General features: G+C 34.9%; 1 protein-coding gene across 2 annotated transcripts in view; it reads right to left on the reverse strand.

The window, feature by feature from the left end:
• Positions 1–3,082: 3,082 nt before the first annotated feature.
• Positions 3,083–19,156, reverse strand: part of CENPE (centromere protein E) — a 65,113-nt gene continuing 49,039 nt past the window's right edge. For both annotated transcript variants that reach the window (XM_033106799.1, XM_033106798.1), the window contains exons 41-49: positions 17,781–17,978; positions 16,870–17,073; positions 14,863–15,081; positions 12,712–12,897; positions 11,455–11,567; positions 9,879–9,976; positions 8,084–8,267; positions 6,324–6,610; positions 3,083–3,484 (exon numbers count right to left, since the gene is read on the reverse strand). In XM_033106799.1, coding sequence (XP_032962690.1) covers positions 3,390–3,484; positions 6,324–6,610; positions 8,084–8,267; positions 9,879–9,976; positions 11,455–11,567; positions 12,712–12,897; positions 14,863–15,081; positions 16,870–17,073; positions 17,781–17,978 — 1,584 coding nt within the window. In that variant the 3' untranslated portion in view covers positions 3,083–3,389. The remainder of the gene's footprint in view (positions 3,485–6,323; positions 6,611–8,083; positions 8,268–9,878; positions 9,977–11,454; positions 11,568–12,711; positions 12,898–14,862; positions 15,082–16,869; positions 17,074–17,780; positions 17,979–19,156) is intronic.

The raw sequence follows: 19,156 nt of genomic DNA on the forward strand, positions 1-19,156 counted from the left end.
TGCAGCTTTCTTCAGCCTTCCTTCTTCCACTGATCTTCAACAATAAGGCTTACTCTACAACAGCCTAAGTCATGTGATTTTGCAAATATTTGCTTACCCATCTGTATTACCAGTGGACTAAATTTCTTCAAGGCTAGGAACCATATCATTTTTACCCTTACATTTGTGGTCAGCTCATGTTAAAAATATATCGTTTGTCTTCCAAATCAGGGAGTGAGTTCCACGAAGACAGTGCCTTTTGGCACTTAGACCAATGATCAACACACAGTAGACGGTCACTTAATATTTGCTGAGTATGAATGGCAGGTGCCTAATAAATTTCCTGAATATAATTCTGCCAGGCTTTTAAGAAAATGTTTCCTATGCACAATAATATATTTTGTCTTCTCGGGTCCTGACTTTACTTTCAGACCATTTAGTATTGTCTGATCATACGACTGCTTTTCAGCATTGTTCCTTCACTATCATGTCACGATATTAAAACACAGGTAAGAGTTAAGAAACATTTTGAAGGAGAGGTCAACAAGATGGAGGAATAGAAAGTTCCAGCTCTTTCCTCCAGAGACACCAACTTAACAATATGTGGACCAAAATACCTTTGTGAGAACTTCATAAGCCAGTTAAGAAGTTGCAGTATCCTAGGCGAGGGCAAAGCTGAGAACAGCCACACTGAAACAGACAAGAGCCAGTTCACTTCCCCTGCTACCACCCCTTCCCCTAGCTAGCCCAGCTGGGCCCCTGGCCCATGGATTTCCTCTACCAGGAGAAGAGAGGAAAGTTCATCCAAAGATCCAACATTTTGGACGGCTGTCCAAGTGACTGGTTTTGTCTTGCCTCACTTGGAGTGCTTATGGAACTGGCATGGTTTTGCACCCGAGGGCCTGCAGTGCTCCAGACCAACCTCAATCAGGAGAAAGTGCCCAACTCACAGCTTCTTCCTTGGGAGGGAGGGAGGAGAACAGAGTGTGTGTCTGGTGTTTCAGTTTTTTGGAGGGTTGCCTGAGGGACTGGTCTCTGTCTTGGCTGATTTGGGGTGCTGATGGAAGATGTAATTTGGATGCCTGGGGCCAATGAGAACAAAGGAGATGGGGTGGCTTCCTGCTGCAGCACCAAAGAACCTGCAGTACTGCAGACACGCAAGAGAGGAAGCAAGAGATTATGAGCTCCTGGAAAAAAAAAAAAATTGCAAACCTCCCTAATTGGCAAATTACATACTCAAGCCCAGACTTCACATCCCCTAACCCCTAAAAGGTTTCAGAGACCTCCAGAATCTAACCAGACTGACTGGTGAAGGTCTTCCCCTCTACAAAGCAGTCCATAAAAATTGATGAGGAGGCTAATTTTTTGAATGCACAAAATTCAGAAGAAAAAAAAAATCAAGAAGGCACAAAAAGAAACAGAAACATGGCCCAATAAAAGGAACAAAATAAATTTCCACAAACCAACTCTAAGGAAATGGTGAATTACCTGACAAAGAATCCAAAATAATAGTTTTAAAGAAGCTCAATGATCTGTATGAGAACACAGATAAACAACTAAGTGAAACCAGGCAAATAATGCATGAACAAAGTAGGAATATTAACAAAGAGATAGAAACTATTAAAAAGAACCAAACAGAAATTCTGGAGCTGAGGAATACAATAACTGAATTGAAAAACTCACTAGAGCAGACTTGATCAAACAGGAGAAAGGATCAACAAAGTTGAAGACCTGTCATTTGAAATTACCCAATCAGAGAAGCAAAAAGAAAAAAGTGGAGAGCCTAAGGCACTTATAAGACATCAGCAAGTGGACCAATATATGCACAATGGGACTTCCAGAAGGGAAAAATATTTAAAGAAATAATGGCCAAAGGCTTCCCAAATCTGAGGAAAGAAATGGACTTCCAAATTCAAAAGTTAAGCAACATATTACTAGACTGGATTCCTGATGATTGATTATATTTTTAATGGCCTTAAAGTAGTTTTGTTAGCCAGGTGTTCTTACCTACTATTTTTGCATTACTTTTACTTGGTAGAGGAGCAGACATTGTAAAGAATCAAACCTGCAGCTCTGTTAAAGTGTCTTGTTTGGGTAAGGGTGAAAAGGAGAAAAGTCTCCCAAGGGACATGCCTGGGGCAGAGAATTGTAGGAAGGGAGAATTTCCCTTAGCCCTAGAGAATTCTTATGGATTGTAGTATGTTAAAGGAAAATATCCAATCCATAGACTTTAAAATGATGACTATAATGCAATTCATAATTTCTTCCTTTGAATGAATCTTCTCACCAAAGAGCCAAGAATGCCTTGAAATCACTAACTCTGTTCTGAACCTTATGCAACTTGTTGTTTTATAAAATATTTGATATGAAATATTGGATACTCTCTAAAATCATAACTCTTAACCTCCTACAGGGCACAGATCCCTTTGAGAATATGATAAAAGAAAGTATGAACCAGAGTATCCTAGAAAAATGAATCCCTACAACACACAAAAGTTAACAATATTTTCAGAAGTTATACAGACTGCATGAAGCCCACCCACAGATGCCTTACATACATGTGGGGACCCCAGGTTTAGAAAGCTTTCCTTTGATAGACACTCTGGTGCTGTTTCCTCATGTCTAAATAGAATGGGAAGAGTAAATGATTTATAAGGTTCTTCAGCTGGAAGTGAAGTACAATAGAGTACAAAGTCCAAAAACAAACCAACTAATTTAAAGTGCTTGTGTAGGAAGTGGGATGGGTGGGTAACAAAAAAGTGAAAAGGAATTTTTGTAGTTACAACAGTAAAAGATAGGTTAAGACTAAGAAATGAAGATTATAGCACTTGCTATCCTGTAGCAACTTAAATCCAGAAAGCACGTGTACATTTTCATAGCAAAATTCTGAAAGTCAACAAAGAAGAGAAGAGAGCCAAATACACCCTGAGTCCCCCCCACTAAGAAACCATTAATTAATATTACAGGAGTTGTGATTTAGTACTAATTAAACATTTTATTAAATGTTCAAGGTATTAAAAAAGGAGTTTACAATTTTGTTAATTAAATGAAGCTTTATATTAATTTATGTATAATGTTTTGGAATTATCTAAGTCATATCTGGACAACTTTACAGAAATAAAATTGATACATTTTAGATTAGAAATTTCTTTCAATAACTTTATTCTTTACAAAATAAATAAATAAGGCAATTCAACTTCTAAAGTATTACCACATTCAAGAAGACAATATTGCTATCACCATTCTAAATTACTGGAATGCATTAATCTCCTGTCCTTTTACCTTCCCATTCTAGTGGCAAAGTGAAAACTGAATTGAAATTAAGTTGGACTGTGACATCATTGCCAGGGTTGGACACATAAAGTAACAATCAAGGAATGCTGGGCCCAGAAAAGTGTCATAATTGGAGTCTACTGAATCTTGCACTCAGGCACATCTTTTTCTGAGAAGGCCTGCCAAGCATGTGACTGAGGATCCACATTCTCTGCTCCAGAAGGTGGTTCTTCTGCGGGGGAGAAAAAAAAAAATCAAAGCCAAAAGTAATCTTATTTAAAAAATACACAAAAAACAAATCAGCTGGAAATGGAAAAGATGTTGTTAAGACAGTAGAGATATGAAGAATGAAAAGTGGCAACATGGTCATTAACTTCCTCATGTTTGGTCATTAAAAAGGGTATATTTCACCTCATCAGAGTTGGAGTTTATTCCCCATTTTTTTTCATAAAATGAATTGTGAGAAAAACTATGTTCTACATAAGACCAAGAAGTAATAAAGTCTTATTTGGAATTCATAACTTTGAGATTCAAAGTGAATCAAATATGGATTGAGTCTGATTTTCTTTTGTCTTATTTTTAGAAAAAAATGGTGTGCTAAACAAATAGTATGTATTTTAGGGAATATTTTAGACATCTTTGGAAAAATTTCTTTGAGCCTTCAAAAAGCACTTCAGCTACATCTCTTTATTTATAAATAATATTCATTTTCAAATTATGTTCATAAAAGTTCGGTTGACCCTTGAACAACATGGGTTTGAACTGTGCAGGAACATTTACATGTGGATTTTTGCAATACATACTATAAATGTATTTTCTCTTCCTCATGATTTTCTTAACATTTTCTTTTCTCTAGCTTACTTTATTGTAAAGAATACAGTATATAACACATGTAACATACAAAATATGTGTTAATTGACTATGTTATTGCTAAGGCTTCTGGTCAACACTAAGCTATTAAGTTTTTGGGGAGTCAAAAGTTATATGGGGATTTTTTTAATGTGTGTTTGTGGGGGGTTGGCACCCCTAGCCCTAGTTTTGTCCAAGGGTCAATTATAAACCTAGCATATCTGGTCTTGCCAATTATCTTAGTTCTTGAAATAATTTAGATTACCTTTTTCAGAATTAAAATGAAAAACTGACACAAGTTTTTTAGACTGATATTTCACTAATTTAAAGTAGGACTATATCCTTTAATTCTGAATTCGTCAGCTTTTGATTGATATATTCTTCCAGTCTATGCTTTTCTTTATTTCACTTAAAAATTGTACCAGAAAGATCCACATATTGATAAAAAGAATTATACATTTTTATTTGTGCTTGGATTAATTCATATTATGCTTGCCTGTGCTTCTGGCACTATCAGATAAAATAAAAAAGGTGGTTACAAAAATGTCTCCGTTTTTCAAACCTCTCCTAAAATAGTATATCTAATACAGCAAAAGTACCACATAAGCTAGCTAATGGTAGGTCCGTGAATCATTGTTAAACACTATTCCATGAAGTGAACATTTCAAAAACTTTTCCAAATGGTTTTGTGACTTATATAGTCCTAAGAGCAGTTTCAGACTGCCAATTTGATCTAATTTTGATGAGTAGTTGATGAGAATGGACTGATTTCTTCGTCACAAAGTAGAGCTCTCATAAACCCTGGCAGCCTTTCTTTGCTCTAGGTGTTAAATGACTTGGCAGCTGCCTTTCTTAGGGACAGCTGTATTGCTTTAGATTTCTACAGCTGCATAAGAGGGTACTTCAGACAGGCAGACACACTGTCACAAAGGGCTCTGGCCATGCACACCTGAGCACATAATAAACGCTATGTGGTGAGAAAGCCCACAAGGAACATTAGAGCTTCTCTTGCAATGCTCCCCACCTGTGTCCAGCACCCCTGCAGGGCTGGGGCCTGACCCTTGACCCTGCCTCACTGCCTCCAATCAGGCAACCAGCACTGCCGATTTCACTCCCCAATCTGTCCCGTTTGTCCACTTCTCTCCATCTCCACTGCACCTGCCCAAGTCCACACCACCTGTGACTTGCTTAGGCAACTGCCATCAATCCTTGCTCCTATTATTTGTTGGTTACCTTACAGTTGAGGTAAGGTTTTCAAAATGTATAACTCATTATGTTCCCCTGCCATTGTTTAAAATCTTTCAAAGTTTCCCTGTACATGCTTTCAGGAAGGAGTACAAATTCCTTTAACAGCCTACAAAGCCCTGCATGCGTGGCTGTTCTCTCTCCCTCTGGCTTCCCTGACCTCATCCACAGGAACCTCTGTGCACTGTGCTCTGGCCACACCCTATGTCTTTCAACTCTTCCCCTGGTTATGGTCCCTCCTACTTGGGGCTGTCACTGTTTCATCTTCCTGACATGTTTTTCCCTCCCCTTTTTGGTAAGCTAACTCACATCGACCTCTTAGATCTCAGTTCCCTTCTTCAAGGAAAACTTCCTTAAAATTCCCAGAACACAAACCTATTATAAGCCTCAGAGCCTTTTGCACTCTAGAATTTTACCTTTTCTTTTTTTGACTACTTGATTATGAACTATACCTCCCATTAGTCTGTAAGCTCTAGGAGGGCAGGGATCATGTCTAATTTTGCTTGTCAATATATTATCAGGGTCTAATGTGTGACACATAGTTGGAAATCAAAAAATTCTATTGACTGAATGAATTAATACGTAAATGATGTAAGTCTATGATCTGGCTTGTGGAATAGGAACATGATGCTTTTGGAAACACTGGCCCATCGAATTGATGAGAAAGTCTTTTTCTTAGTAAAAGTAGTTTTGTTTATAGGGTAGTGTCTTTATGTCCTTGAGAAAGTTGCTTGTCTATTCTCAGGAAAAGCTTGAAGGTTTAAGAGGCAGAATAAAGACTTCACTTGGGGTAAAGTGACTGCACTTCAGTGCTGTGCTTTGGAGAAGCTTTCTCACACAGAGACAGCACCGCATCAGTGCACTGTCACTTGCTCACCTACCTCTTCTCTTGTCTAAACTTGATCTTTGCGGCCACATATTAAAGATAAGCTCCAAATATTACCCCCTATTTCCAAGTAACCAGTATATTTACCCACCTGGGCAAAGGCCTAAGCCTGAGTTATCAAAATATCGAATTGGATGAGGTGCTGGTAAAGACTTCGATCGGCTGTCAAAAAACCAAGATTTTGGTGATTCCTTTGGCACGGGATCTTGTAAATTCTGTTCCTCACACTGAGAAGCTGTAAGTTGTCTCTTTTTAGAAGCTGTTCCAGTTACTTTAGGAGACTTTGGAGAATTTTCACAAGTTACTTCTTTGCAAACTTCTCTTTTAAGGATTCTCTCCTTCCATGTTTTGACCTCATTGGAAAGACGATTATTATTGCTTAAATGGGGGAAGAGGAGAAAGGAGACCGTAAGACTGCTCACTTCCTGAAACGTGTTCACAGTTATATAAAACTTTTTTATAAAAAGTGTCATAAAATATACATAATTTACTGTTTTATCATATTTATATTTCAATTTCATTAAAATATTAAACTACAGAATAATTATAGTTAATCTCTGTGATCATGGAGTCTTGAAAAGAAAGCTCAGGGTAGGACATTAGGTTTTCAAATGAATCAATGATATCATCCAGAATGGTTTATCTATTGATACATTAATCTTCTAGATAGATAAATCTTTAATGTTCTTTTGTTCTATTAAAAGAAACATTACACTGTACTTTTCTGAATTGATTATAATCTTGCTTCTTACAGTAAATGCCGCCAGCATTTATCTGGTTCCTCCAGAGAAACCTGGGAAGCAATTCTAGAGGCCCTGCTCTCCTTTCTCAGTTAGCCAGGTCTGGTGATACAACCTCAGACTTCCCACTCAACCTCATCTCCTTTCTTTTAATTATTAACATCATTCTTTTTTTTTTTTGCCTGGACTACAACAGGCTCCTAAACTGGGCTATGATCTCACCAGGCCCTGGCTTAAAATCTTCCCGTGAAAGTAACCCTCCCATTAAATTTAGGATACCACCCAAACTCCCTCAGAATGACCTCTAAGGGCCTGTGGAATCTGTCCCAGTTACCTCTGGCCTCTCATCTTGCACCTTACTCAGGCTCAGCCTCTGTACTCTGGCCACACGGGATGTCTTTCAGCTCCACCGACTGGTTCTTCTTCCTAACTCAAAGTCTGTGTACATGCTGTTCCCTAGGCCTGGAAGGCTGACCAGTCTCTCCTTTCATCTAACTAAGCTTGTACTCATTTTTCAGATCTATTCATATATTAGTCTCTTGATCACCACCTCTCCCCATGCTTTGATCTCTGTGATACCCTTTCATAATATTTTATTTGTTTTTTGTTTAATAGCACTTATTACAAAGAATTAGTTATTTGTATAATTATTTGTTTAATGCCTATTTTTTTTCTACTGCATTATTAGAGATTAACACATGATTGTAATCTTTGGTAGGTGTCAAATAATTAAATTTGTTAGAACTGTTTATAAAGAGAAATTAAATAGGTGACAATAGTGAACCTAACGGGTTCTCTTATGAGTAAAGCCTCATTGACTTAAGTATATGGACTTGTGGTGTATATAAGCTGCCTCCTCAAAGATATTTGTTTGCATCCTGGTTTTTGGCCTAGTTAAAAATAGGTCAGTTGATAGATAGCAAACATCTGGAATAGTGCTATCATATTCTTACTGCTTTTAAAAAAGACACATTACATGAGCTCTAAAAATTACTTTCCCCATGTGTGAGGGTTGCTAACTGCAAAATATAAATATGTATGTGTATCTATCACACCCCCGCGCATGTAACAGCCATGAGCATAATTTCTGTATCATGTAAGTAGATCTTACCTTAATAGTTCATTCTTTTGCTTTATTAGCTGTTCATTTTGCTGCTTTAACTTAGAAATTTCCTTTTCGAGTCGTACATATTCACTTTTCAAAATAAGAGCTTTTGTGCTCTGTACAATGCCACTGCCACCACCACAGGTTAGGGGTTTATTTGAAGGCTGAGAATTAATATCTTCCGATACCACTGTGGGAGGCAAATACACAGATAGGTGACAATTTTATTTGTCTCCCAAGTTCAAAATAAAGGAAACTTTATTAAGTGCAATAAGTCACCACAAAATCGAACACACCTTAACCATCATCCCCCTGGAAACCATCCTTGACTTCCCCCTTCTACCTGACCCCCATGCCTATTCCATCATCAGTTCTAAATATCTCTAGAAAGCTTCTGCTACTCTCCACCCACCAATTCCGCTACAGTAATCCTGCTAAGATCTTTCACCATGATTGCAGCAGTAGTAACCCTCTCCAGCTGGACTTGTCCTTCACTCATCTGGCTTCTACATCAGTGGAAACACTTGGATGGCTTCAAACAGAGTGTGTGGGGGGGTCCACCCCATTCATTCAGTGCAGTATATATACTCAATATATACTTGTTAACTAAACAAACCTTAGAATGAAAGCATATATTATATATTCTACACTATGCATGTAAAAGTAGTGTAAAGAATTGTTTTATAAATTTCAGGTAAAATTTCATAAAAATGTGAGGATCTTATAAAGTTGAACAATCCACTAAATCAATGACAATTTACAAAGGGGGTAAAGTATGGGTGAAGAAGATAGTCAATGTCCATTTTCTTTTGAATTATTGTGAATTCAGGTACAAAGTGTACTTGAAATGCACTTACAAACCAAGAGCCATTGTCCTGACCCTTCTGTAACAACAAAGAGTCCTCGGTTCTATTTTTACCCCTTGAAGCTATCCAGGTAGGAGCTGTAATAGACACTAGGAACTTTCAAACTAAATATGTACTAGACAACATCTTTAACACTACCTCTAATTTAAAAAAAATAAGTGGACAATAATACACACAAATACCATCTTATGGTTGCCTGATATTTAAAATTTTTAGTGTGCTTCCACACACCACTTTTAGTTTGATCATTACAAGTGTGTGTGTGTGTGTGTGTGTGTATACATATACATGTATATGTGTGTGTGTGTATATATGTACATATAAATATATGTATATGTATGTGTATGTATATATGTGTGTGTATATATATAAACATAAGAGATAGAAATATGGAAAAAGGTATAGTTTGAGAACTATATGCAGAAATGTGATCATTAGATTGGAAAACTATCTAAGATATATTTTAAAGAGTTTATAAGTAAGCATCAACTCTGTATTTTCAGTATTAAGAACCAGTGGAATAATATTTACTTATTTTTATTGTGTACTGATTATATTTTTACTATGTATAGCGTCAAAATCTACTAAGATGTGTTTGGATTTTTATTGGGATGGGTACTTCTACCTTTATAGCTGTTATCCTTTTATAGTATTGAAGGTATCTCCACCAATATATAAAGATCTGATAATACAAAGGTAAAATTCATACTTTTCAAGCATCTATGATGTATAAACAGTTAACATTATAGTAAAACTAAAGAGATGTCCCAGGACAAATATAATGGCAATGAATTCATTTTAAAAATAGTTATTTCTAAATTAGTGATTAAGCTAGGCTTATTCTTGACTGTTGCATATTTAATAGTCCTCAAAATGTATAAGTGATTGAGAAGTAAAATGGAAAGGATCTAGAAATACCAATATTTTCTACTTACTTGAGGTATCTTGGGTCAGTTGATTTCTTCTAAGATTTTCTCTCAATTGCCTTATAACTTCGTTTTGATATGCTACAGTGGTTTTTGTAGAAGCAATTCTATTAACAACAATAGAAATATGTAAAGGCCCAGCAACTAACTTTTAATGGAAGAATGAACAGAACTGCTGTCAAGAATTTTCTAGTAAGATACATCACATTGACATAACATCCATACATAGCAGTAGATAAGCCCTACGATTCCGCCCTCCCCCCACCACCCCACACCCCGCAGCATGCACTTTGTAGCTATAACACCATCGAACTGGAAGTATTCAGTTTGGTTGCAGGAGCAATATTTTTAACATTGAAAAACCAATTCTTTCAAATTCCTGTAAGCTCAATAGCTATTAATTGGATATTGGCAAAATTATACTCGAAGTCACCATAAAATAAATAATTAGGCTGTAACCATGCCATTCTAGAAACACTTTAAAGGCGCAACCAGTACCAGAGCATGAAAGTGAAAAGCAACTTCCTTCTACATTGTCAGGCAAGCAAACCTGGCTGCAGCTCTGCTCGAGGTGATAACTAAAAGGTCAAATTCTGCTACTTGTTCCACAGGAGAAAGAGACACTTTATGAATTGTTGGCTTCAGCATTAATCAGTAGTGATAAATTATAAGACTTTCTGCCTTTATTAGAGACTGAAGTATCTGCTGATTCTATTCTATAAGCAAAACTGCTTTTATAATGAAGAACTTAGTAGGTATCAAGCTTCATTAAAACCAATATAGTCTTATCAGCGGAAGGCTGGTTAGAATGCTTGCAGATTCAGAGTGCTGTTTTTTGAGCAAAATTAGATATCATCATTAAATATTTATTAAAGATTTATAGCAAGAATAAAAAGCGTTAAGAACTGGAAGGGATATTAAGAAATTCTCTAATAGAAACCCATCCTTTTATTGATCATGAATGTGAGGAGCAGAGAGATTAAATAAGTTGCATAAAGTGACATATAAATAAGTGGCCACATTGTATTTCTAATTCAGTTTCCCAGCCTCTATTCAATGTTCTCTTTATTATGCTACGTCACAAAAAACCTTTAGGTATGCTATCAAATATAGAAATATATATTGATAAATCAATAAAAAGAGGATATGCTCTTGGGCACTACGTACTATAATTTCAAAGGAAATACAACCTTTACACAAAAACACAAGACTAAGAACAAATGAAATTAAAAGGACCAAGTAAAACCTTAGTCAAACTGCTAAATACACACACAAACACACACACACACGTTCTTATCATTTACTGTCAAGCATAAAAAGGCCATTCTAAAGCTGTTTATGATTAGGCAAGAAGAATCCAAAGATATATTGTGTTAGGAACTGATCAGAATTTTGCTTATTTTTAGAATCTTTACATATGTAATGAGAACTTAATAAATTTAAAATCTTTGAATGTTTGTACTTTTAAAAAGCAGTAACAATATTTTCAGATACTTGAAAAAGTTAATTAATGCAAAGAAATTTATATCATTTAAGAAGAAAATTTAAGCTATTAAAATCATGTTCAGTTAAGGCAAAGACATACTCCTTTTCACACTCCTTGGCAATTTTCATCTTCTCTAGGTCTATTTTCACCAGCTTCATTTTGAGATCTTCAATTTCTTCTTTATAGGGCTTAACTCCTAAAGCACTTTTGTCCTAAAGTTTTTAGAGAAAAGAAAAATAAAATACTTTTAGAGCAATTTCAAGGTGTGAACAGCTTTTATTTGGTAGGAATATTTTAAAACAGCAAATTCTAATTATATGAAAAGCAAGAAAGGCACACATTTTAACCCTAAAATGAGTAACAAATAGATATTTCAGGTGAAGTATATCTGAAGTTATTGGAAGCTAATATACAATTAGAGAACATGTAATTTTCATTTTTTAAAACAAATTCTTTCCCAGTTAAAAAACAATATAAACAAAATGAAACAGATTGAAAGTAATGAAATGGGTAGACAAAGGTAATCAGGAAAATGGAAAAAAAAAAAAAGTCAGAACAACAATATAAAACTAGAACTAAATTCAAAGCACAAAGCATTATATCGCATTATTGGGGATATTTTTTATTCAAAGATGGTTCAATCCACTGACATAAATATATCTACTTTCCACTGAGAGAAAAAAAATTATACATGTATAAATATATACATACATACATACATATATATATATGTTTTTTTAATGAATAATGTCTCATTGAATGAATGTTAAATAATGCAAAGGACAAACATTCTTGACTTGTTCCTAATTTTAACTGGAATGAAGAGACGCTGGAGCAGGAATACAAGCTTAAATGTCTTTTAGGGTCAAAGTCAGTAGCAGAAGTGTGAGAAGTAGCTAGGGCTAAAATGAAAGGGAGTGCTAAGGAGGTGATGAGTAATGAGGGTGTGAAGTGTAATGTAATGGCATTCATTGAAATAAATGTTCTTTCTAAGAGGGGTATCAAACAGAAAAAAAAAAGAATGTAAAAATGGACTTATCTAATAAGGAGTGCTAAATAGTTGGATAAAAAGCATTTTATTTTGAAAAATGAATATACATCTTCAACTATAAAGAATATCTCCATGTCTTTGAAAACTAATTTTTTAGAAAGATAAAAATAATCATTCTTTTGCATGAAAATCTCCTCCTGCGTTTCATTTCTAAGTTGTCACTCAATTTTTCAAAGGTTGAGTACTGGAGACATACATCGGTATCAGGAAGTTGAAGTAAAAGATTAGAGTCCTAAATGATCTGCCAAATTCAACAGTAAAAGGAAAAAAAAAACCCTTTTATTTATAAAATGAGTTTAAGTTACCTGAAGTACTTGGATCATTTCTTTTGCTTGTTCAAAGCATTTATTTGATTCATTAACTTGCGCTTGAAGTTTTGCTATTACGTCATTAGTCTTTTCAAGTTCTTTCTGCAACTTTATAATTTTGCCTTCCTTATGCTTAGCACTTTCTTTAGCTTTAAGTAGTGAAGTTTCCAGCTCTTGAATTTTCTATCAGAAAAAGCACACATACGTAAGTTCTGTCATAAAGACAGAATCACTGTAAGTTTAAGACAAAGATGATCATATATAGGTATTAATTTTTCACAGATTCCATTAAACAAAGGAGAGAAGAGAAGCCAAATGTTACTCAATTTACACATGTATTATTTTTTCATTTAAAAGCTGATGATTTTTGGATTAAAAAATGCCCAAATTTTATATTATAATGTTTAGCGTTTATTTTATTTACTTATTAGCACATTGCTAAGCATATTAAATCGGCACTCACATTTTAAATTAATATTACTTAAAGAACGTACATTTGTTAATTGACTCTTTCAAGTAATACACATAACATATCTTTCTCTTTATATTTATTACCTAGATTTTAAATTGAAATATACAAGTGGAAAAATTTAAAGGCATATAATAAAGAGTAAGTTTTCCCATCTCAGACCCCCAATTGACCCTAAAGCAATGACTACTAAACATTTTCAAGTGTATCATTCCACCAATTTTTCATATGTATCTATGTATATATGAATATAGTTTTAAAAAGTCAGTCATACGCACAATAGAAACATGCTAAATATATAGTTCTGTCTCTTTTTCTAACTTAACAATGTATTTTCCAGATCTTTCCATTATCAATACATACAGATCTCTTACATTTTTGTTTCCTTATTTCCTGTTTCATGGAAATAGCATAAATTAGTTAACCCATCAAATGAACATTTAGATTATTTCCAGTTTTTCCAAGTACAAAAACACTTGAATTTGTTCATGTTTGTAAGATTATTCTCATGCACACTCATATAGGTTTTCCTGGAGAATGTCTGTTTCTTTCTGGCCCACCTAGAATATATTTTTGTTGAATGAGTGAGGTAGGAATCCAGACCTATTTTCTGCCAGATGATTGTTCTGAATCAAATATTAAGTACATCATCTTTTCCCCACTGAGCTGAATGTTACCATTATCATACACTAAATTCTCATACTTACTTGGGTGTACTGCTGAACTCTATTCTGTTCCATTGTCTATTCCTGAATCATTACCGAACTACGCTACGCTACTCTAATTTGGCATCAATACCAAACTAAGCATATATTTTATCTGGCACGGTATTTTTCCTGGGGTCATTGAAGATGGAATTTCCTTCTGCTTCTTTATCTTATTGCTTTGGTAGGTGGGTTTCATCGTGCCACTACTTTTACCTCTGCTAGCTGATTGAGGTCTGTAGTAATCAGCAAATCGATAAACTGTATATTCAGGTTCTTCAAGTTTCCAATGGTAATTATTAAACTAATGGATGATGATTTATAGGTATTTATTTTGATAAAAATGATAAATTTACTTTTGGGTTCCCCACTAAGTCATTTTGTAGGCTAACAAAAATAAAACATCGTATTTGCTTACAGACTCTCAAGTAAGGGTAGTTAATAAAGTAATTGCATTATTCAAATAATGCATCAATTTTTGGTTAATCTGCATTAGAAATCTGTTATATTTTTTAGCTTTTTATATTTTTACTTTGATTATAATATTAACCAATATTAAAGACATTGATGCCAATTGGAGAAAAGCGAAATTGCTCTTTCCCTCTAAGCTAATGCTGTATCCAGACACAGATTATGGCTTGAAAGAAAAGTCACGATTTAGGAAATTTATAATGAAGGGTAATAATGCCATAAATGGCATATATATCTATGATTCAAATTAAGCTATGAGTTACTTCTGTTTTATAATTCAAAGGGAAGATCTTAAAAAATGTCTAGCTTTATGGATAATTTAGGTTAATGACAGGCATGATAGAACTGTATTTAAAAAACAAGTTCCTCAAACACACACAAAGATGGTCCGTGTTCCTTAATAAATACATTCAATATTATAATTCTGCTCTGAAATGTTATATACAATACAGCTTTACCTCTGTGATGAAGCTGCAAATTCAAAAATATAAAAAAATTACATACCTCTGTGGTTACTTGTGTAGCTCTTGATGTAACATGAAGATTCGAATCATCTTGTGTAGTAGGATGAACAGGGGCAACAGACGTCTGAGAGATCTTCAAAGTTTGGCAGTTTTTAAACAGTTTTTCATTTTCCTCTTTCATTAATTTCAGGTCATGTTCCCATTCTTTGGCTAAGGTAGAATTTCTTTCCTCAAACTCTGTTGATTCATTCATTATAGCCTATAGCATAATAAAAATACCATTATAGCTTTAAAATGAATTACATATATTTTTTTAAAACACTATGAAAAAATGCGATAATTCTAGGATAAGGTATATGTTGAAATTCATTTTCGGAACACTCTAGAACAGTATGTGAAGAACATAAAAGAATGTGAACACTCTTTGTGGTTTGCATCAGTTCCTGAAATTTCAGAAGATGTTGGATGTTGATGATAAAAGAATAAGGACTGGAGAGGATACAGATTCATTTTCAAGGTGATAATCTTGCTATTAGATCAGTACTAACATATGAAGAGAAATTTGAGGTTCAAGTCACTATTTGTATTATGGATGTTAACAAAACATTAACTGACATCTAATTGCAGAGCACACCCAGTAAACTTAACAACAATCAATTTTCTTGTTTCATTACAAACCTCAGTGTTAATAGGAAAAAGAATTCACTGACTTTTGGTATTTAATCTGAAAATCTTACATTTCTGTGCAGGGAATAACAATCAATACCATCTTTTACTTCAAAGGCTAACTAACTCTGAAATGACTCAGATCATCCTTTTTACTTCCTCATTACTATGGGATATTCTTTTTGCTCTCATCACAAATGTCTTATTGGTCTTATCTACAAGTCTGTGGCTTTATGGTCATTCTGTCAGACTTGGATCCTAAATTAACTGTATTCTTGTTGGCACCCTGGACTCTCCTTGGCTCTGGACTACTGACTTCACATCACACAAAGTTACCAATTCCTACTCTCAGGGTGCTGGCAGAAGCCACATATCCATGTTGATGTATACAGTAGAAATCCCTGCTTTCCAATCACAACTGTGCCCTCAATATTACAAGAAAAACTGAATTATATGGAGATTATCTTGTCTAAACATTGGTTTTTATGGTTTTCTCTATTAATGGTGGACTTTTTAAAAAGTTCATTTACTGTTTTGTTAGCTTCAGGTAATCAACAAATGAGGTGAACTATCCATTAAACATTATCTATATTTCAATGTGATTTAAGTATAGTTTCCAGATGAAATCAAAGTGCCTGGAAAAAACCACCCAAACACATGAAATATAAAACCAATTTTAGAATCTATACTATTCATCTAGTTCCCTTTGCATATATATAACAAGCAACTTTCTGATTACTACCTACTTTATTTATCAGGTATATGAAGTAAGGATTACTTCAGAAAGCAGAAATAATATTCTGATCAGTGGAAGGTAAAACAAATTAATAAACTGATCTTAAAAGCAATGTTGATTCTTATGAATTTGTCTACTAGGGCCAATCACATTGGGAACAATGACACAAACCACATTTTTGAACCTCAAGTTGAAGGATCAGCACATATGATGGTGACCCACTGACAGGAAAAGCACAAGGCCTTACTGAAGTAGCTGCCTGTAGCCCTGAAAGAGGCTCCTGTCTCACCTGTCTGGGGCTACCTGGGGACAAGACTCAATTCCTACAGAAGGAGTGAAAAGTGAGAAAGGAAAGGAGAATAGCAAGAGGATTCAAGATTTCACAAGTGGAAACCCACTATATTACACACTAAGATTCTGTTACCTTCTTTACGAGTACAAATTGATTTATTTAAGTATCTTAAGGCAGCATAATGTTAGAGGAAGAATGTGCTTTACATAGTCAATTTTTTTCACAAAACATATACGAATAAATGAAAGAAAATCTTTAAAATCCAGTTGCTCTAAGTCCTTTTAATGAGGTAGAAAAAGTAAAGCAAACAACAACAAAAAGAATGATGTAGCACAATAAAAATTACTACTTACAATTATTTTGTTATTATAGAAGTTATTCACTTGACAAATCCTATCATTTTCTTCCTGGATGCCACTTTTAAGCTTTTCTATATCAAAATGCGTATTCAACCACTCTTCCAAAAACTGGGTCATTTCTTTTCTATTACTTAATACTTGTTGAAATTCAGTCTTTATGCTGTGAAAGTCACATTCTGAAAAATCTCTGAGAATTTCCTGTATTAAAAAAGAAGTATTGAAATGCCTGAACATTAGGAAAGTTTTTATCTAAATAGCATACAAATATCAAAAGGGGAAAATACCTTATTGAGCTCTCATTCTTAATATTTTGAAGTAAATATAGTTTTAGTTTTTCTAGTTATACTGGAAATATAATTCTAATTTAAAACCTTATTCCAGTTATTTGAATAATAAAATATATGCTGTGTAACAGAGGCATGTCTACCAATTCTGCCTGTTAGAATTAAAACCTGTGAAAACTATAAATGTGGCTAACAATTACAATATATGAACTGCTTCTGGATGCAGCTTTTCTGCACAGAGAGCAGGCCTTACACGTGTGTTAGGAATGAGATGCCGGCCTCACAGTACTTGCTGAAAGCACGACATTTCATGTGGAGTTGGTGCAACAAACATTTCTGACTCCTGGGCAAAGGCCTAGGAAGTTTTGGAAGACATGTAGAAATTATTCTGGAGTTCTATGAATTCCCACTTGCTGATATTAAGTCTTTCTTTCTGTATCTGTGGAGTCCTGAAATGAGTCTAGTCTATCACTTTGTACTCTTTACATTTGGCCAGCTGTCGTTCTGCAACATATTTTTAATTTTTGATAAATGAAAATGCCTCTACGCATATGACAAGATACATTTCTACTAGCTAAAAAGGCTTAAAATCTAATTAAATACATTTAAAATAAATTATACCTCAATTTGTAGATCCATCTTCTGGCTCAATTTGAGGTCCCTTAATTCTCTGGATGGTACATCACAGTCTTGTGTAAGGTGCTGAATTTTAGTTAGTAGTTCATTTTGCTTTTCCAGTTCATCAATAAAAATCATTTCAAATTTATTGATGGATTCATGCTGTTCTTCCTTTATCATTATAACATGGCTTAACACATACTTGTAGAGAAACAAACACATTGGAAAATGACACTTTTATCACTTTTAGAGGATGTTTTAAATCCTTAAAACTAAAGGTGAAATGGCATCTCTTGTTTATCTATATCCTCTGATAAGTGAGGAAGAAGGAGCCTCTCTCTATCCCTAATTTTCTCCTCTCAGCATCTTGGAAGAATAGCTTCTAGTTCCTTACTTCTGACTTCCTACTTGGGTATATACCTCATGGATGTCCTACAAGTACCACAGATCCAATATGTTTAAAATGTAACATGATTTTCCCCCCTAAAGCCCACCTTTCTTTATTGCCCCCTTTTCGGTTAATTATATTACCAATCACTCAGGTTTCCCAGCTAGTCACCTGAGATTCATTTTCAACATCCCCTTCTGCCCACATTGGTTTGGTGACCAACAATGGGTGTGCCATGCCTCAAGCATATTTAGATGTTTGGCTTCAAGGTGACAATAATTTGAATGCCATATGTTCCAGGGACCTCAAGAATAAGTTCTGGATAACAGATTGTCAGGATTTGTGAAACACTATCAGAGCCTGAGGGGCAATCTAACTAGGTAGGGCAGACATCTGTTTCCTGCTTCCCCAATTTTCACTATTCCTTACTCTCTTATAATTTGGCCTCTTCCTTAAAACTCAACCAAACCTGCTCTAATAAAGGTCACCAATGAGCTCTACTGTCAACGAACTGAGGTGACCTCTTCAGTCCATATTCTGGCTGTCTGAGTTGTCTGACATTCTCTCCTCCACTGACCCGAGTGATAGCACTTTTGTTTGGTTCTCTCCTGTCTCTCTGACTTTTCCAACCTTGAACCCATGTGTTGCTCTCTTTTCTGTCTTTGCCTCTTGAAAATTTACTGTTTTCAGAGTTCTCTTCTTATCCCAAGGCTCTTACTCTTCTGTTATGCTTTCTGGGTAACCTTACTCACACATATTGTATTACCTATCATATACATGCTGAGGAATCCCAAATCTTTATCTTTAGTCCTGACTTTTCTCCTGACAATCCTCAGATGCACAGCTCAAAGCCTACTTGGTTTCTCGGCTTGGATGGTCCATTACAGGTATTTCTACCTCAAACATCTCAAACTAAATACCTGATCTCTCCTCCTGCCTCGCCTACTTTGTTTTGCTCCTCTTCCCTTTTTCTTTATGTCATTAAAGGTAC

This window comes from Rhinolophus ferrumequinum, chromosome 5, assembly GCF_004115265.2.
Source record: "Rhinolophus ferrumequinum isolate MPI-CBG mRhiFer1 chromosome 5, mRhiFer1_v1.p, whole genome shotgun sequence".
Classification (NCBI taxonomy): Eukaryota; Metazoa; Chordata; class Mammalia; order Chiroptera; family Rhinolophidae; genus Rhinolophus; species Rhinolophus ferrumequinum.